Source organism: Capricornis sumatraensis, chromosome 7, assembly GCF_032405125.1.
Source record: "Capricornis sumatraensis isolate serow.1 chromosome 7, serow.2, whole genome shotgun sequence".
Classification (NCBI taxonomy): Eukaryota; Metazoa; Chordata; class Mammalia; order Artiodactyla; family Bovidae; genus Capricornis; species Capricornis sumatraensis.
In genome coordinates, this window is record NC_091075.1 from 119,696,172 (window position 1) to 119,716,041 (window position 19,870).

At 59.2% G+C, this 19,870-nt stretch overlaps 1 protein-coding gene across 1 annotated transcript in view; it reads left to right on the forward strand.

Moving 5' to 3' along the window:
* The first annotated feature begins 72 nt into the window (after window positions 1–72).
* The window catches only part of GAK (cyclin G associated kinase), a 48,360-nt gene continuing 28,562 nt past the window's right edge, over window positions 73–19,870 (forward strand). Inside the window, exons 1-7 of the mRNA XM_068974999.1 lie at window positions 73–217; window positions 11,230–11,291; window positions 11,968–12,027; window positions 12,852–12,966; window positions 14,900–15,042; window positions 17,647–17,772; window positions 18,629–18,718. Coding sequence (XP_068831100.1) covers window positions 73–217; window positions 11,230–11,291; window positions 11,968–12,027; window positions 12,852–12,966; window positions 14,900–15,042; window positions 17,647–17,772; window positions 18,629–18,718 — 741 coding nt within the window. The remainder of the gene's footprint in view (window positions 218–11,229; window positions 11,292–11,967; window positions 12,028–12,851; window positions 12,967–14,899; window positions 15,043–17,646; window positions 17,773–18,628; window positions 18,719–19,870) is intronic.

Sequence of the window (19,870 nt, forward strand, 5' to 3'; positions counted from 1 at the left end):
GCGGTTGCTGAGCGGACCCGGACCCGCGCGGACCCCGAGCCCTCGGGCCGGCGCCCGCCGCGGGCCGCCGCCATGTCGCTGCTGCAGTCCGCGCTCGACTTCCTGGCGGGCCCGGGCTCCCTGGGGGGCGCGGCCGCCCGCGACCAGACGGACTTCGTGGGGCAGACGGTGGAGATGGGCGAGCTGCGGCTGCGGGTGCGCCGGGTCCTGGCCGAAGGTGAGGGCGGCCGCGGCCGGTCGGGCGGCGACTGCGGGGCACGAGGCCGGCCGCGGGTCGGGCACTTCCGTGAGGGAGGCTCGGGGCCAGGCCGGGCCCTGGCGGCCGTGCCGGCGGGTGTGGGCCACCCCCGGCCCGGGCGGAGGCTGGCCCGGCGGGCGGGACTCCACGCGGCTGGAGGCTGGACTCTGCAGGCGGGCGGTGCGGCGGGGGCAGGCGAAGCCGTGGCCCCTCTCGCTCCGAGGGCCACGGTGGGTGGGCGGACGCAGGGCCGGCCGCCTGGCTGACAGGAGCTCGGGCGTGGGTGGCCGTGGTCCTGGCCTCCGCAGGTGCGGGGACACACGGTGCGGCGCCCGCTAGCCGCGCTGCCTCTTCGCTCCTGAGCGTCCCTTTCCCCGACCTGCGTCTGAGTCCCCAGGCGAGTTTCCGCAGGACGAGCCAACAGGTGTGACCGCTGCGGACCTTGCTTGGCAGGCCGGGCAGGGCCGTCTTTGGTACTTCCGCGTGCCCTCTGTGGCTTCCTGAGTGCCCTCTTTACTTCACGCAGAGTTGCTCACCCCTGTTGGCGCAGCAGGGCTGCGCCAGATTTTGCTCCTTTGTCTGGCCCGGCAGATTCCCCTAGCCGTGGCACTTGGCAGCTGAAGGCGTGGCTTTGGGGCCGGTGCTGAAGCCTGAGGTACCCCCCTGATTTCGCACTCTTGCTGCCAGCTGTGCTCAGTTTGAGCTGGGGAGTGCTGACTGTTCTGGGGCCCTCTTTCCTGAAGTCCTCAGGTGGTGCTAAGGCCAGAGCACCACCACACATTTTTTCTCCACTGTCAGAAACATTTTGGGTGTGACTGGGTGAGAAAGCCTCAGGCTCTTTCCGAAGTGGAGGCCAGTGTATCTAGTAATGAGAAGTGTCCCCCCCCCCCCCCCCACCGCCCCATCAGTTCGTTTATTCTGGAAATGCCAGGCAAGTGTTTTGATTCTTTAAGAAATTCACAGTGCACAGTATGTGATTTCTACTTTGTGGAAGTTCAGGTGAGACACAGGCGCTCTGATGACTGGAGGTCAGCAAAGTGCAGGGGGGCCCCTGGTGGATAGACAGTGGGCTCAGCTGCAGGGCTGGCGGAGGAGGGGGGGCTGGAGGGGGTTGGGGAGGTGGCTCAGGGAGACAGGAAGCTCCTGCCAGTGGCTTGACCCGAGGATGAAGACCAGCGAGAGCGAGTGCCTGCCCTGGCTGTGCAGCACCTGCGTTCCCCCAGGAGGTCAGGAGCCGTAGATTTCCTGCCCTTAAACTGAAGTGGTAGCCTCGGGCTTGCGAAGCTCGTGCAGCTGTTTCTGAACTGGGCCAGCAGGAAAGCTTTGTAAGTCCTTCACGTAAAATAGCAGCTTGAGCACGTGGGCTGCTTCTATAAACATGGGGAAGGGCAGCTCAAAACTCCTGGGCATCTGTGTGGACAGTTGCAGAATTTTTCAGGTTTTAGAAAGGTAGAGTGTAGCCCGTGGGTCCTGGGATACACCGCTGAGAGTTGGGAAACAGTCATGTCATCAAATGTACTAATATTTAATACTCCTGTAATTAAGTAAGTATTCTCACTGTGGGGTAATTAGGTCTTCAAATAGCCCCGTATCAGTTCATGTCAGGGTTGCCCCAGCTGAGTTTCTCGCCAGGTTTTGCTCTCGAATGATTTTCCAGGCAAGAGCACTGGAGTGGGTAGCCCTTGCCTTCTCCAGGGGATCTTCTCGACCCAGGGATCGAACCCAGGCCTCCCGCATTGCGGGCAGACGCTTTACCCTCTGAGCCACCAGGTAAGCTGGTGTATAACTAGGTCTTCAGATAGCCCCATATCAGTTAATGTCAGGGTTGCCCCAGCTGAGTTTCTCATCAGGTTTTGCTCTCAAATGATTTAGGGAGAAAGCATTGGTTTTCATAACTTTTTGCAATTTATAGCCTGAAATGGGTTGTTGGGTAGAACTATGGAGCTAGATAGCTTTTCAGAGTTTGTTCTAAATTTTCACTTTTTAAGAACAAATGGGCTTCCCTGGTGGCTCAGACGGTAAAGAATCTGCCCCCAGTGCAGGAGACCCAGGTTAGATCCCTGGGTCGGGAAGATCCCCTGGAGGAGGGAGTGGCAGTCCACTCCAGTGTTCTTGCCTGGAGAATTCCGTGGACAGAGGAGCCTGGTGAGCTGTAGTCCTTGGGGTCGCAAAGGGTCGTACGCGACAGAGCGACTGACACACTGGCATCCCGCGGCGGCAGGGGCGTCGGGCGCCACCGAGCAGCCGAGGGGCGTCCGCGGTGGCAGGGGCGCCGCCGCACAGCCGAGGGGTGTCCATGGGGCCTGTCCTGACCGCAGGAGGGCACGGGGGCGGGTGTGATGGAGGAGAGGACTGGGCCCTCTTCTGCAGGGCCCCGCCGCGTGGCGCCTGGGGGGCTTGTCGGGGGCCATTGGGCTGTGGCGGCCCCTGTGGACCCCACTTTCCACGTGGGAAGCGTGGGTGAGCCCTGAGCCCCACGGCTCACCGGTCTTGTCGTTCTGGTGTCTTCTCGCTTGAGCGTTGGGGTCTTGTCAACCCTCTGTCTTTGCCCTTGACCCTGGAGCTGGAGGCCTGAGTGCGGAGACCCTTCTCTGCCAGGGAGGGTTCCTAGTGGATGTTTCTTCCCTAGACACCGCAGAGCACACAGCCAGGTCTCCACCGCAGGGCTGTGGGCTCAGGTGGCCTCTTGTGGCCCTCAGGACACAGTGGCCCCCGTCTCGTGTCCCTCTTAGCTGGCACTACCCCTGGCATGCTGGTGGCTTTAAGGTCAGCCTTTAATCGTGGCAATAGTGCCCAGCATAGAACAGTAGTGACCCCACAGCAGCACTTGTGGGGTCCTGGCTGCGTGGGGGTGGTCATGGTGGTGCTGAGCTCAGGGCTGTTGGGAGCTCGCCAGGCCACCAGGGGTGCCGGTGGAGTCAGGCGGGAGCCCACGAGAGGCTTTGGTCCGATGGAAGGCATGGGTCCGTCTCAGGTGTGTCCTGCCGGAAGTGGTGTCCAGAGGGAATCCTTGTAAAAGCAGCTGCTGGCGCGGGGTCGCTGGGGGCTGGCTGGGAGCCTAGTGCAGAGGCCGCCGCGCTGCGAGGCCTGCGGTCCGTCCCCAGCACGTGTGTGCGGGCGCCTGGGGGCCCGGGGAGGTCACCCTGGGTGGGACTCTGCGGGGAGGCGCGCTCCTCCTCCTGCTGTCTGGGCCTGCTCCCCTCCAGGGCCTTGTCTGCGTGAGCGTGCCTGTCCCTGCAGGAGGGTGATGAGCGTGTGTGTAGTGGGGCTCCTGGAATTCCACGCCATGGAAGAGTCTGCTTCTCAGCAGCAGTGCTGAGAAAGCGTGTCAAGGTCACCTGACCTGCTTCCCATGCTGCGGTGCCACCCGGCCTAGGGCTTGCTGTCCTGCCAGCGGGCCCCACCTCCCCTGGCTCCTGTCCTGACCCTGCGCTGTGGGAGGGATGGCCACCTGCCGCCATGGAGGCCCTGCCGGACTCGAGCCGCCCCCAGCCTTCTCATTTTAGGGGGTGTAGGGAAAGAGCAACTTAGTCAGGATGGTGGGGTCAGCCTCTGGCCCCACGTTTTGTAAACATACGGTTATACAGCAGCCGGGATCAGGTACAGAGGTGCTCACGCCTCAACGATACACGCGCCATGCTGTGCCCATTCAGCCACGGGTCACTTCTGGTCTATAGGCGCGTGCAGGCCCTGCCTGAGGAGCCCTCGGTCTGCACTGGGGCAGCCTGGAGAGAGCGAACGTGCGTCCTGTTCCTGGCGCTCCTGGACTTCTCTTCCAGCTTCCCTGCTCGCACCTCGCCTGTCCTGGGTTCAGTGAACAGCGAGATACAGCAAGACAGTTGGTGTAGGCGGCAGTGGAGTGGATGGAGGAAGCCGGCGGCCCCCGCAGAGCGGGCGGTGCTGGTGGCTGCGGCCTCTGGGCCTGGGCCATGGCGGCTGGGTGCACTCGGGTGGCCTCGCGAGCCTGGAACTTGGGCCCCTCTCCTGTTGTGGGCCTTGGTGTGTCTTCCCACTTGGGGCTCCTGTGAATAAAACTCGTGAGGGGGTGTGCACCGTGTGCGCGCGAGCACGTGTCCTCCTTTCTCTCAGGCGAAATGCCCGGGAGTGGACTGTGGGCTTCTAGCCGGACAGAGGGTTGACTTTGCTTGAAACAGCCAGACGCTCTCTGCTGGGGCTTTGCCGCCTCCTGCCCCACGGCCTCCCCAGCGCATGCCTGTCCCGATTGTCCCCGTGCTCCAGGGCGCGCAGCGGCTGAGCCTGCATCTTCTCCAGGGTACTGTGTTGAACATTTTTTCACCCATTAATTAGCCACTTGTGTATCTTTTTTTGTGTGTAAAACGTTTCTTAAAACCTTTTTTCCACTTTTTTTGGGGGGGCAGGGGTTGTGGGAGTATCTTTTTCTAACTGTGGTATAATGAGAATTTCATGACTACTCACGGATAAACCTGGGAGTATCTGTTGTGGATCCAAGTCTGGTTTTTATAGAACACACACACACAGAGACACACACGTGTGGGGAAGAGAAGGTGAGCCGTTTGCTGATTCCAGAATATCAGTTCAGTCGCTCAGTCGTATCCAACTCTTTGTGACCCCATGGACTGCACATCAGGCCTCCCTGTCAATCACCAACTCTTTGGAGCTTACTCAGACTCATGTCTGTTGAGTCGGTGACGCCATCCAGCCATCTCATCCTCTGTCGTCCCCTTCTCTTCCTACCTTCCATCTTTCCCAGCATCAGGGTCTTTTCTAGTTGGGCAGTTCTTCACATCAGGTGGCCAGAGTGTTGGAGCTTAAGCTCAGCATCAGTCCTTCCAGTGAATATTCAGGACTGATCTTCAGGATTGACTTGTTGGAACTCCTTGCAGTCCAAGGGACTCTGAAGGGTCTTCTCCAGCACCACAGTTCAAAAGCATCAATTCTTCGGCACTTACCTTTCTTTACAGTCCAACTCTCACATCCATGCATGACCACTGGAAAAACCATCGCTTTGACTAGATGAACCTTGGTCAGCAAAGTAATATCTCTGTTTTTTAATATACTGTCTAGGTTGGTCATAGCTTTTTTCCCAAAGAGGAAGCGTCTTTTAATTTCATGGCTGTAGTCAGCAACTGCAGTGATTTTGGAGCCCAAAAAGTAGTCTTTCACGGTTTCCACTGTTTCCCCATTTATTTGCCATGAAGGGGTGGGACCAGATGCCATGATCTTTGTTTTCTGAATGCTGAGCTTTAAGCCAGGCTTTTCACTCTCCTCTTTCACCTTCATCAAGAGGCTTTTTAGTTCCTCTTCACTTTCTGCCATGAAGGTGGTGTCATCTGCATATCTGAGGTGATTGATACTTCTCCCGGCCATCTTGATTCCAGCTTGTGCTCCATCCAGAACATACCCAGCCGGCACCCCTCTCTGTGTCTTACGTGCTGGCGCCCGTTTTTTAGACACTTTTCCCCTGAGGTCGCTGCAGGCTTGCGTGGAGCCAGGAGAGGAGACGCAGACAGGCCTGGGCGCACTGCCTGGTGCCGGTGTCTAGAAAGACCGTGGCTACAGGCGGGATTCGCAGTGTCCATCCCCATGGGGATCCCTGTGCACCCACAGAGAGCAGCAGCCTGCCCCCCCGTCCTTTGTGCTCTGAAGAATTCTGTGTGAATGGGGTCCCGTGGAACCGCTCAGAATTGGCTTCTCTCACCCCGCATGATTCTCTGGGGACCATCCACATGGCTGTGCCCTAACTTTCTTTTGTCTCTGCAGAGCAGTCCATGGTGTGGAGACACCCTAGTTTGCTCCACTTTTCACCCACTGAAGGACATCTGGGTTGTTTGCAGGTTTTTTGATTGTCTGAAATAAAGCTGCTGTAAGCACCCACGTGCAGGTCATTGTATGGCTGTGTTCATCTTTCTGGAATAAGTGCGCAGGTGCTGGTCACGCGGCAGTTGGCGCCGTGTTTTTAGAGAGCTGCCCGCCTGTCTGTAGAGCTCCGTGCTGGCTGCGCTCGCCCGACGGCGGAGGGGCTCCTGCTCGTGCTCGGCTGCTGCGCCGGCCGCAGGCTGCAGCCTGAGGTCAGGGAGCGGGTGGGCGCCTAGGAGCTCTCTCCCCTTGGCTGTTCTCGCTCCCTTTACTCTGAGGACCCCGGTCCTGTTTCATCCGGGCCCCACCTTCTGACCTCATTGAACGTCACCCGCACACCCTGTCTCCAGATCCAGCCCCGTTGGGGTTAGGGCTTCAGCTTGTGACTTCTGGGGGACACCGTTGAGTCTGCTGCAAAAAGGGGTCAGATCCTCTGCGTCCCTGCCAGCGTTTTGTGCTGTGTTTGGTGGTCACTCTGGCAGGTGTGTGGTGATGTCTCGTTGAGGCTTTGGTCTGCGCTCCCCTAAGCGCTCCTGCTTTGCCCCTTCCCGCCTGCCCGCCCTCACAGGTGGGGCGCCTCTGTGCCCTCTGCCTCTTTCCAGTCATCTCTCACCGTTGAATTGTGAGTGCTTCTCGAGTCCTCTGTCCAGGGTGGTAGCCGAGTGTTTCCTCTCAGGCTGCTGAGAACAGGGTCTGTTCAGGCCTCTGAACAGGGTCTCTTGTGGATCCAAGGCTCTAACTTTGATGGAGTCTATCCTGTCGCTTTTTGTTCCTGAATCCTGCTGTCGCTGCCTGGTCTGAAAACTTTGCTGAGCTGTGCATCGCCAGGATTCTCTCCTGTGCCGTCTCGTGGTTTGACACTTGTATGCTCTGAGTTACCGTGTAAGGTTTAGGCTGAAGTTCTTTATTTTGCCTGAAGTATTTTCCAGTTGAAAACACCATCCTTCTGAAGCTGCTTTTGCAACTTGGGTGGTTGTGTGGTTCTGTTTCCAGCGCTTTTCTCTTTTGCTCCATTGATCCACAGTCTGTCCGCCCACCAGCACCACAGTCTGCGTTACTGCAGCTATACGAAATTCGAGATTGTTTTTTGGTTAGGAAAAATTTTTTAAATGCAGAAAAGTAGAAGGAGTAACAACAGAACAGACACCTTTGTCCTTGCTCTCCAGATGAAAGTGAAAGGGGAGAGCGGAAAAAGTTGGCTTAAAGTCAACATTCAGAAAATGAAGGTCATGGTATCTGGTCCCATGACTTCATGGGAAATAGATGGGGAAACCGTGGGAACAGCGTCAGACTTTATTTTTGGGGCTCCAGAATCACTGCAGATGGTGGCTGCAGCCATGAAATTAAAAGACACTTACTCTTTGGAAGAAAAGTTATGACCAACCTAGATAGCATATTCAAAAGCAGAGACATTACTTTGCCGACTAAGGTCCGTCTAGTCAAGGCGATGGTTTTTCCACTGGTCATGTATGGATGTGAGAGTTGGACTGTGAAGAAGGCTGAGCGCCGAAGAATTGATGCATTTGCACTGTGGTGTTGGAGAAGACTCTTGAGAGTCCCTTGGACTGCAAGGAGATCCAACCAGTCCATCCTAAAGGAGATCAGCCCTGGGATTTCTTTGGAAGGACTGATGCTGAAGCTGAAGCTCCAGTACTTTGGCCACCTCATGCAAAGAGTTGACTCATTGGAAAAGACTCTGATGCTGGGAGGGATTGGGGGCAGGAGGAGAAGGGGGCGACAGCGGATGAGATGGCTGGATGGCATCACGGACTCGATGGACGTGAGTCTGAGTGAACTCCGGGATTTGGCGATGGACAGGGAGGCCTGGCGTGCTGCGATTCATGGGGTCGCAAAGAGTCGGACACGACTGAGCGACTGAACTGAACTGAACTGAACTTTGAAAATGGATTCCCTCGTAGCTCAGTTGATAAAGAATCTGCCTGCAATGCGGGAGACCGGGGTTCGATTCCTCGGTGGGAAAGATCCCCTGGAGAAGGAAATGGCAACCCATTCTCCAGTATTCTTGCCTGGAGAATCCCATGGACAGAGGACCCTAGTGGGCTACAGCTTATGGGGTTCAAAGAGTCGGACACGACTTAACTAAACCACTGCCAACTTTAAAAAGGTCATCTTTGGTTCCCGAGCTTTTCCTGACCGTGGAGCACCGCAGACGCTGTGAAGGTTCCGCTGGCCCGCTGCCCCCGCTGTGTCTCCGCATCTCTCTGGAGGCAGCCCCCGCTGTGAGCTGGGGCGCGTCCTTCCTGCTCATCTTTGCGCTTCCTCTGCCTGCGCTGTGTTCAGACAGCGCGTGATCTTGCTGTGGGTGTCAGATGTAAGTGACTGTGCTTTCATCTCTGAAGAGTTTGTCGTTGTGACCTGCTGGTTAGCTCAGCACACCGTTCTGGTTCCCGCCGTGCCAGACACCGTCCTGGGTGCCTGTGACGGAAGTGCGGACAGCTCGGACGGTGTTTCTGCTTCGCGCTCATGGCCTAGTGGGAGAGACAGTGAACAAGCGTGCAGATAGAGTCAGGTGTCAGAGAATGCTGGGGAGGAGGAGCGGGGTCGGGGCGTGGGGGCGAGTCAGGAGCGAGGCGAGGGCCGTCGGGCCAGGCCCTGCAGGGCTGTGGCCAGGCCGTGGCCCCGGGCAGTCGTGGGCCTGCTGGCTGAGGAGGCGCGGTGGGCAGCCCCGAGGATCCGCTAGCCCCGCGGAAGCCGCCCTTCTGTCCTGGACGTTTCTGGTGGAGCCCTTAGGAGCGCCGCTGCGTGGCCTCTCCGTCTGCAGGTGAAGGCAGCGTTAGTGCTTCCGCTCTGTGTCCTCCCAGCTCTGTGTCCTCCCAGCATTCCTGCACTGTTGGGCTCGCTGATACACTGTTGCATTGCAGTTCTGAGAGCAGCAGAAATCCTTGCTTGTTCTTGATCTGAGAGGACCTTTAAGTCTTGAGTTAGCTGTTAGTTTTTTGTGGTTGCCATTTCTTAATTTGAAGAAGTTTCTGCTTCAGTTCCTAGTTTGATGACCACTTTAAAATTTTGCTGTTTTAAAGGATCATGACGGGACTTTGCCCGTGGGCAGCAGCTGTCTCAGTGTCTGTCGAGGTGACCCGCCCTCCTGTCCACAGTGGTTCCTGGTGACTGTGAGCCTTGCACTCCTGGGTGGCCGTGACGTGCTGCCCTTACTGCGCACTGTCAGAATTGCTCCTGGTGTTTCCTGGTTTCTGATTCCTGTGTTAATGAATGATTCTGATCCGTAATCGTGTGCTCATTGTTTTCTCTGCCTCAAGAAAGACTCTGGGAACTGCCCTCCCCTCTCGGCACAGGCTCCGCGTGAGGCGGCTGTCCTCCCCTCACGCACATGTTGCTCTGAATTCGCTGGTGGAGCCGTCTGTCTTCTGTTTCTGTTTTCTGCATTTTCATTTGTTTCTCATCTGGTTTTATGTGGACTCATGTAACGTTTTAACAGCTATGTTGAAATAAAAGTGACAGTGACTGCATATATGTGGAACCACTGTAAGTATGCTCCACCTGTGTGTTTACGTGTGTGTGTAAAAGTGTGTGTGTGTGTGTCTGCAGCTGTCGCTGTGGAGGCGGTGAACAGAGCCGTCGCCCCGGCGGTTCCCTCCTCGCCCCCGGGCTCATCTGCTTCCTGTTGCTGCGGGTGCTCTGGCCCCTCGGCCTCCCGTGACTGGAGCCGCGTGCGCGCTCCTCTCCCGCCTGCCGCTCCGGCTGCAGCCGCCCTGCTGCTGCACGTGGGCAGCAGTGCGTCCGGCCACGTGAGGACGGCCGCTCCGCCCGCTCGCCCTTGACGGACACGGCTTGTTCCCGCTGGGGCTGCTATGAGCATGCGTGTACGAGTCTTTGTGAGGACGCGTGCCCTTATTTTTCCTGGAGTTGGTGTGTGTTTAGCTTTTGAAGAACTCTCCAAACTGTCTTCCAGAATGATGATACCATTCTGAATTCCTGTGGGCAGTGTATAAGTGTGCAGTTGCTCCACACCTCAATCAATATTTGGTAGGCCGGTTTTAAAATTTTTAGATGTTCTAATAGGTGTATAGTAGTATCCTTGTCGTTTAAATATGCATATCCCTGGCATGACATTGTTTCTTGTGGTTACTTGCCATCTGTTTATCTTGGTTGGGTGTCTTTTTGAATATTTTGCCCCTTAAAATGTTGTTGAACTGAACTTTGGATTTTCTGTATATTTTCTGGATAGAGGTCCTTTGCCAGATGTGTGATTTGCGAGGTACAGTTAGGGACTTGTCTTTTCAAGCTTTCAACAGTGTTTCCAAAAACCAGTAAAAACCATCTTTAATGAAGTCCATTTATCATGTTTTCCATTTATGGGTCACACTGCTTGCCTAATGTGGGGTTTGTCAAGATGGTTGATTTTCTGCATGTTGCTCTTACATCCCACAGCCTTCCTGAACTCGTTTATTGCTGGTAGCAGCTTGAAGGAGTGGGTATCGGCTTGTCTACATAGACAGGCATGTTGCCTGTTGTCTCCTTTCAGTCTGGATGCCTTTTATTTCTTTTCTTGCCTGATTGCACTGGCCAGCGCTTCCAGCGTGATGCTGAACGGCAGTGGTGAGAACAGGCCTGATGCCTGCCTTGCCCTGGTCTTAGAGGGAAGCGTCAGGCGTCCCCCGAGTGTGGTGTTCGTGGAGGGGCTTCCAGAGATGCCTTCATCAGGCTGAGCAACTGTCCTTCTGTTCCCGTTTGCTGAGAGTTTTAACTTTCATGGTGAAATTTTCCACCGTAGGAAGCTAGAAAAGGCTAAGAAGTCAAACTAAAAATGATCGAATTACATTGATTAAACCAGCTTTACTTAGTTGTGATGTATTAGCCTTTTTATAATTGTTGGGTTTGATTTGCTAACATTTTGTTTTCCGTAGAATTAACGATCTGTCAGGACTTCTGTCATCCACGTTTGTGTGTGGTACGAGTCACTTGTTTCCAGAGAACTGGCGTTGATTGTGTTGATTTTCCTGCCCTGGTCTCTGCCTGTGAACAGGGTGTGTGGAAGGCGGTCACGTGAACCAGGGCTACCGTCACGGCGGAACACAGACTCCTGGCCACAGTCCAGTTTGTACCTTTCTCAGTCAAGGTATTTTTGAAGCTAGATGTTAAATGAAACTGATACATATTTTTCTCGTTTTTAGGAGGGTTTGCATTTGTATATGAAGCTCAAGATCTGGGAAGTGGCAGAGAGTATGCATTGAAGGTAATAGAGGGGACTGAGGTTTCGTGGGTTTCCCCGTGTTTCCAAGGAAGGAAGTCTCTTAAGTGACGCTGTCTGCGGAGGCTTGTCCCGGCCCCTGTGGTTTATGTCTCTTTTTTACAGTCTGTGTCTACTTGTTACAGTTGATTCTTCTGCAGTCTTAGAGGACTTGAAAGCTGTGGGTTTCAGCTTTGGGGCGGCCAGGGAGGGGAAACAGAACTGCCAAAGTAAGGGTTCCAGGAACACCAGGCGTTCAAAAGCCAGTGGTGTAAAGTCGCGCGCGCACAGCGTGCCTGTGAGCCGGGCTCTCGGGCGGGCTGCTGGCTGTGCCTCGAGGTCTGTCCCGAGGCTCAGGGGGCCTGCTTGGCCGCAGGGGCAGTGGCCGTCTTGGGGTGTGGCTGGGCTGGGGCGCGCACTTGGGCTCTGGGGCCCAGAAGTAGACCCATGTCTCTCATTTTCCTCCAGCCTGTTGGGTGAGAAGCCTCCTGTTTTTAGTTTTCCTTACATCCTTGGATCACAGAGAACCGTTTCTGAGGCCCTTTAACCAGGCAGGTTTCTCTGTGGGTCAGATGTTAACACGCAGTCAGGCGGGGGCAGCCCCAAGAGGTGCTGCGTGTGCTCAGTGAGAGCAGCCCGATAAGGCCCTTAACCTTCCCTCATCCGTTATTTCCCGCTGCAGAGACTGCTGTCCAATGAAGAGGAGAAGAACAGAGCCATCATTCAGGAAGTGTGTTTCATGGTATCCTTTTCCAGGGGCTGAGCCCGAGCGCGGGCCCGTGGGGAGGCCCGCCGCCCGCTGTGCTGCCCTCGGCTGCCGGCTGCCCCGTGACGCCTCTCTGTGTGTGCTTCATTGGACTTGCCCGTAGCCCGTGTCTAGTAGGAAGGAGTTTTCTTCCTTGTTCTTTACTCTCAGAGTAATGGTAAGAGATTTATAGCATTGGGAAAAACAGCATCGTTCCTGCCAAGAGGCCTCAAGCCGGGGGTGGGCAGCTCCCTGCCTCCGCCCTGCCGCTTGCCCAGTGACCTGATGCGGTGCCCGAGTCCCTCAGCTCCCTGCCAGCCCTGGTGCCCTGGGCTCCGTGTTGCTCTCCGAGCAGCCCCTTGGTGCCTTCACCCTTCCCGGAGGGCAGGGCCCTGGGCGTCTGTGCGTGGCGCCTGGATCGGCAGGCTTGTCTGGCTGGCTCTCTCGCCCTTTGCTTTTGGCATCTGTTCCCCTTCATCTCGAAGCTCTGTCCACTGTGAGCCTGCCAGCCCCAGGCCTGAGGGTCCTCACTGCGCTGGGCTTCCTGGGGCCTCCTTCAGCCTCGCCTGCTACCCCACGCAGCCCCTGGCCAGCTGTGTGGCCGGCGGGGGGCAGGGGGTCCTGCAGCGCCTTCCCTCGCCTCGTGCCCGTGCCTTCCTGTCCTCCTGGCTGCCTCCCACCTGCTCCCCGCACTGTTTTTGTGGTCATGCGCTCAGATTGTCCTTAGTTGGAGTTGGTGTTCTGACTTCAGTGCCTTTATGTCCTGTATATATTTGTTTTTAAACATGCAGACATATTCTCCTTTAACAAGACACGTGCAGAAAAAACTTTCAGGCCACCCAAATATTGTCCAGTTTTGTTCTGCAGCATCGATAGGGAAAGAGGAGTCGGACACTGGGCAGGCGGAGTTCCTGCTGCTCATGGAGCTCTGCAGAGGTGAGGTGCCCGCGGCTTGGCACCAGCCAGCAGGCGGAACGGCTCCGGGGGTCTCCTCTCCGGAGACACGGTGGTCTCCAGGGAGAGAGCGGCGCCCTGTCTGGCGGGAGCTCTTGGAGTGGCTGCATCCCCCCCCTCACCCCCGTGCCCGGCTGAGAGCAGAGCTGTGGCCGGAAGTGGGCGGGGCGGGCGGGGCCGCAGAGCTGCGCCCTCACCAGCCCAAGGCGGTGGCGCTTGCTGTGCTCTGAGAGGAAGACTTGTGTCCACTGACAGCAGCGGGGAGGCGGTGCTTTCTCACGACTTCTTGGGGCAGAGTGGGTGGGCAGGGGGCGCCCCAGAAGAGGTGAGGCTTCTGTCGGCGGCAGAACCAGGGTCCCCGCCTGGAAGGTCGGGCTCCTCTCATCCCGCACTGAACCTCTGCCCTGTGCTGGGCCCGTGTGGGCAAGACGGCTCTTGGAGATGGGCAGCACATCTGAGGCCCGGCAGGCGTAGAGGACTGGCCAGAGGGCCTGGAGCTCGGGCAGGGGCCCCCAGACGCCCTGCTTGTCCATCTGCCACCGGCAGTGCGTGGGGCTGTCGCGAGGCCAGGGGAGAGCGGGGAGACTGAGGCAGGGGCTCCCCGGAAGGGAGGGAAGAAAGCAGCCCGAGGGGTCATGGCCCCCAGAGGAGTGAACCAGGAAGAGGGCAGGGGCTGTGAGTGCGGGCGTCTTTCTGCGAAGAAGAGCAGAAATGAGTTGTGTGGCGGTTGCTGGGGGTGGGGGGTGTACCAGGGACCACAGCCAGGAGGACAGGATCCCCACCCTGAGTGGAGGGGACCGGGACCCCATCCCAGGTGGAGAGCCCAGGACCCGGGGTGCAGGGTGCTTTTGTCCCAGCAGCGTGGGCACCTGGGCTCCTGTGGGGACTGGTGTGTGGGATCCTGTCCGTCGCTTACCGTGCTGCGGGCACCTCTCCTGGGTGCTCACAATGCGATATGGGTGCTCAGCTCAGGTCGGGCGCTTGGCTCTTCACTTAGCTGGTGGTTGGCATCACTGTCTTTCACCTGCAAGAAAGAGGTGCCTGCTCACTGAAGACAGCATCACGTGTGAGCTTATGAAGCAGGCTGCTGCCTGCAAGCCTGCTGCGTCCGCGCCACTCACGTTCACATGCGCCCCTGGGAAGTGTCCTGGGGGCGGGGCCGGGGTCGCAGGGGGCGGGGAGAGTGCTGGTCACGGGGCCTTGTGGCTGAGTGGCACTGCTCTTTGGTTGCACGTCGAGTGGGGCCGGGGGGTCCCATAACGTGCGGAGCTCATCTCCGGGAGCGGAGGCAGCCTGGGGCCCTGGACAAGGGTGTGCAGGCTGGGCTCTCGGAAGAGGCTTTGGGACGTCCAGGGCAAGAGCAGGGTCGGGGTACCAAGGCAGGTGAGTCGTGGGTCCTGGGAAGCTGGCCAAGCAGAGACAGCACACGGTTGTGGAGGGAGCCCCTGTGGGGAGGGCCAGTGGCCCCGGGCTCCAGCCAGTTCCAGCAGGACTCAGGTCCCTGTGCCAGAGACAGGAAGGAGTGCCTCGAGGCGGGGACCCCTCGGGGGGCAGCCTGGGATGGGGGCCCAGAGCCTGGCCACCCTTTCTGTGCCGCATGGAGGGCGTAGCCACTGAGATCTCAGGTGAACAGCCGAGGACCGCTGTTACCTAAGGACTCTCAGCGGTTGTCTCTCCAGAGGTGTCTGCCGGGATGTGCACGTTCGGGGTCGTGGTCCCTGCAGCTGCTGCGTCAGGAAGGCTCCGGGGTCGGAGGCCTCTGCTGCTGCGGGGCCGACTTCCCCTCCAGGGCTCTGTAGCCCCAACCGGGTGCTGGCTGGAGGGCAGGGCCGCACCACGGTGGGTGCGGGAGGGCAGCAGGCCCGGGCACTCGCTTCGGCAGTTCCCTGGTGATGTGAGTTTGATTCTCTTTTAGGGCAGCTGGTGGAATTTTTAAAAAAAGTTGAATCGAAAGGTCCGCTCTCGTGCGACACCGTCCTGAAGATTTTCTACCAGACGTGCAGGGCGGTGCAGCACCTGCACAGACAGAAGCCGCCCATCATCCACAGGGACCTCAAGGTGGGGCCCCGCCCGCCGAAGCCGCCGCGCCCCGCCCCGCCCGCCCCGCCCCCGTCATCCTCAGGGACCTCAAAGGTGGGGCCCCGCCCGCTGCGCCTGGGCCCCGCCCGCCGCGCCTGCGCCCCGCTGCCTGGCAGCCCCCCTGTGCCCAGGCTCTCCCTGCTGGCCCCAGCTGGGTGCTGCCACCTGCGGGCGAGGGTGTGGGTGGTCGCGGGCACGGACCCCTGCGTGGAGCCGAGAGGAGGCGGCGCCCCTGGGCTGCTCTGGGCAGGCGTGCTGCCCGCCTGCTGCTGGGCGCCGGGCGGGAGCGCTTCCCGCGGGGTTGCCGCGTGATGCACACGGGAGGCTGCCCTTCTCATGCTGCCGGCGGGGGAGGGGCTTGGTGGTCACGACTGTGTTTTCTGGTTTAACGTGTGTGTGTGCTGCGTCTGTCTGGTCAGAGTCCTCACTCTTCAGTTACCTGGGTGTCTCCTGCCTCTCTGCTGCTGCTTATTGGTTGGTTTTTGTACATTCTCAGAACAGTGGTTTCTCAGTGGCACATGCTACAGCTGTTCTCCGTGGTCTGTGGCTTCACTCTAACAGCAATCCGGCGTCCGCGGAGCCAGGGCCCCGACTCTCACCGCGGCTCAGGGTGGCGGCAGGCCCCTCTGCCCTCCGCCGCCTGACTTGCTGAAAGCAGGCCCCAGATGCCGCTTTCTGCCAGGAGCCTTCCTTTGCTCCCTGCACATCGGCCTGTGGCCAGCTCTCCCGTTCCCTCTGGGGGCATTGAGCCTTGGGAACAGCACCGCCCTCGGGAAGCGGCGGGCTCCTCTCTGGCTCAGGAAGGTGGAACGCTTGGAGGGTGACAGCTTGGCCGGGGCGGACTGCTCAGCGCCTGTGTGCCGGGTCGACGGCAGCTGGCACCGTGTGGGGCCCCCTCACGAGCTCCCTGTGGTCTGTCCACGGGGGCCTTGGAGTGGTGCTCCGTGGAGTGGCAGGAAGGGCCCGGGAACTCCGGACGTGAGTGCCAGGCCCAGTGCGCGTCCCTGGCATCACAGCTGCGCGTCCCTTTCAGTGTGAGTTTCCTGGTGTCCCGCCGGGCATCATACGAGTGGAGCCTCACAGCCTGTATGCTCGGCGTCATGATTTCAGCCTCTTGCATCTCAGGAGTCCTCGATGAGCAGGGCCTGGGTGCTGGGCCTGGCCCTCCGCGCCCCCCTCGCCACACCGTGGTGGCCCCTGTCCCAGGACACCCTCGCCCCTGGGTGCCGGAGGCTGTCTCCGCGGTGGCCCCGGTGCCTGCGCGTGGCCGGCCCCTGGTGGTGTGTGTGTGTTCGGCTGGCCTCTCCTCCTGGTGCGGGGTTTGTCTGCCTCACCCTGCCCTTGGGACCCGGTGTCCTGGGGGACAGCCCTGTGTCAGCGCTGGCAGGCAGACTGCACTCCTGTGGCTGCTCTCTCACTCCCTCGGGCGTCCCTTCTGTTTGGCGTGAGTTGTCTTGGCTCCTCGTGAGGGGTCTTCAGTGCCCGACCTTGCTGCTCCCCAGCCTCTGTACCAGAGCGTGTCCCCGGGACCGTGTGGCTCTTGTCAGCTCTTGGTGTCTGGAGCCGTGCAGGCACCCTGGTTCCCAGCGCCTCCTAGTTACATTCATACTGCTCTGGGGTCTGTTAACGTGCAGCGCGTTATGCCCAAAAGACAGTGTTCATCCTTTCGATTAAAAATACTTGATTGCTGAAAATGCTGAGTGTCGTTGGAGCCCTTCAGCGGGTCTCATAGTAACGTCAAAGGGCACTGATCACAGATGCAATAACAGACGCTAATGATGAAACACCTGAAGCGTTTCAAGGGTTATCGAACGGGACACGGAGACAGACACAAAGTGAGCAGATGCTGCTGGGGAAAGGTGCCTGCCGACTCAGGGACATGGGGCCGGCACAGACCTGTCTGTGTGAGGAGCACAGGGAAGCAAGGCTGGCCTGTGATTGTTCGGCTCAGGGTGTCGGCATCTGGTTGGAGTTGCCGTGACTCCCCCTCCGAGAGAGGGGTTGACAGGCTGGAGACGTCCTGGCCGCTGGGTTGGTAAGGGTGCCCCCGACCTGGGTCATGGAGTGCTGGTTTCCTGACTCTTCCCAGACGGTGGAGCAGAGCCCCCGTGGCGAGTGTGGGCTGGTGGGGGGCCCGGCTCCCAAGCTGCGGGCAGGTCTGTGCCCTCCTGTTGAGAGGAGAGTCCAGGTCCCTGTTTGATGAGGATTTAAGGTCTCATTTGTTCACAGTTTCTGAATAAGAGGTCTTCTCTGTATCTTTTGTTGGGTTTCTTCCAGTTATTAACGTGTTTGGTGACGTTTCACTGGTATGTTAATTTTTTTCATCTTTTACGTTTCCTGAGGGTTCTTACTGTATACATTCTACATTACTAAGGTTATCTTTGATTTGTGGTGGATTTTGTTTGTTTATTTGAATGTCCCATGTCAAGGTACACACACCGATTTTGGTCAGAAAGGAGTGTCCCCTTTGCCCAGAAGACCCTCCGGCTGGTCTGCCCTTTGGGCCCCTGCCTGCCCGGCTCCCTGCTGTCCACAGCGCAGCCTGCAGCCCGGCCTCACAGACCGTCTCCTGAAACTTTGCAGGTTGAAAACTTACTGCTTAGTAACCAGGGGACCATCAAACTGTGCGACTTTGGCAGTGCCACAACCATCTCGCACTACCCAGACTACAGCTGGAGCGCCCAGCGCCGGGCCCTGGTGGAGGAGGAGGTGAGTGCGGCAGCCGACACCCCGCCGCCGACCGTGCCTGCCCCGGCTGGCTCTTCCCTTGCCTGTGCCTTGATGTAGCAAAGCACGCACCGTAAGAGTTCCCACTGTGACCGTCTTTAGCATGTGGTCCAGTGGCCCTACATGCGTCCACGTCGCAGCGCAGCTGTCACCTCCATCCCTCTGTAGGACTTTAGCCGTCCCAAACGTGGCGCTTTAAAGCATCGTGTAAAAACCTGCCTTCAGGGTGGTTCAGCAGTTAACCACAGGAGCCCCCCGGGAGACTGGTTGGGCGAGTTCAAGCCCGTGTGAACAGCAGGTGCCGCTGAGTGGGCACAGACACCCCCGGGCGGGGCGGCCGTCTGTGCACTCACGCTGCGCTCCTGTGCTGGATGCACGAGCGCGCAGACGCGGCCCCGGAGCCGGCCCCAGAGCCTGCCCCGGCAGAAAGAGCGGCGCAAGACGAGCAGGCAGGGCCACCACGTGCGTCTCAGGGCTGCGGACGCGTCCTCTGCCTGCAGGTGGGCAGTGAGCCCGGGGACTGGTCTGCAGCGCACCCTGGGGCTCCAGGTCCTGGCGCCTGGAGCGCCTCCTGAAGCCTTGCGACCCCTACCCGCCACGCACCCTCCTCCGCTCTCGGTGGTTTCCGGGGACCCCTGGGCACGGCTGTCGTGGTTGCCGATCCTTCACGTCCATGGTGCTGGTCCCGTGTGCTCAGCACGCTCCAGGGCCCCCTTGCAGAGCCTCGTGTGACCACCCCGGCCAGGCTACCTGACCGGCGCCAGGCCCTGCGGCCCGGGATTGCCACAGCAGCTGTGACGGGCCTGTGCCATTTCCTCTGACACGTTCTCCTCTCCAGATCACCAGGAACACGACTCCCATGTACAGGACGCCGGAAATTGTGGACTTGTACTCAAACTTCCCGATCGGCGAGAAGCAAGACATCTGGGTGAGGCTGCGGCCTGTGTGCCTGGGCAGCCTGACTGGGCCCCGGGGCCCTGGGTGAGGCTGCGGCTGCCCAGCCCTCGGCTCCCCTCCTCTTCCTTGGCTCTCCCTTTCCTCTGGTGGTTCTTTCTCCTCTTCTGCGGCCCTTGTGACGCTGTTGGTGGACAGGCACTGATGGCGGGGTGCTGAGGGGCGGAGGCCGGTGTTGCCCAGGCCTGGCCCGAGATGGGGCATTCCTGCATGCCTGGACCTGAGTTCATCTGGTCCGAGCCCCTCTGTGGCCAGCGCTGGGCCTTCCGAATGGCCTTGCAGCTGTGCACCGCCCTGACGATGCTGGAGCTGTGACTGTGCCCGAGCCCTTACAGGGTCTCAGGCGGAGGTCAGGCCCATCCTCTGGGACACGTCCCATCGGTGTGGGGCTGTCCCTGTGTACGCCGAGTGTGGGGTCTGACTGAGCGGGTGTCTGCTGGTCCCTTGGTTCAGCATGAGGGCTTGGAGCTCAGGGAGCACTGCTCCTGCCTATCCGAGGTGCCCTGATGCCTCCCTGGTGCCCTGAGAGCAGGACTCGGGCGCCCTGAACCCCTGCCTCAGGGTTCCCGTCCAGGCCTATCAGGCCTGTGACCGGCGGCACCGAGTGTAGACTGGTGGACACGCTTGAGCTGGTCGACTCCAAGTGGACACGTTCAGCATGTCCCAGCCCAAGGGCTTCGTGCATGAGCTGGAAGGCGGGGCTTGGCCTGGCCTGGGCCCTGCTTGTGCCTCACTCCCCTCACCGTGCTGGACAGTCTGGGTTCCTGTCCTCCTGCGGCAGGTGCCGTGGTGGAGGCATGGAGGGGACACTGATGTTTGAGTGCAGGGCCGGCAGCCCCTGACTCGTCCCTGGCGCTCAGCTCGAGCCCAGAGGAGGCCCTGCCACTCGCCCTCCGCACTGCTGCTTGGCAGGTAGATCCTTCTCTGGGGTAGGAGCTTGGTGTCTCGAGAGGACCTCATCAGAGAATGGAGGGTTGGGCTTTGTTGGCTGCACTGACCTGGCCGGTCTCTGCGCCCCATGAGTGTGGACCCTGGCCAGCGGGCAAGGCAGGGCCGGGCAGAGCCGGCAGGGCGGGGCAGGGTGGGGCAGGGCGGGACAGGGTGGGCAGAGCCGGCAAGGCGGGCA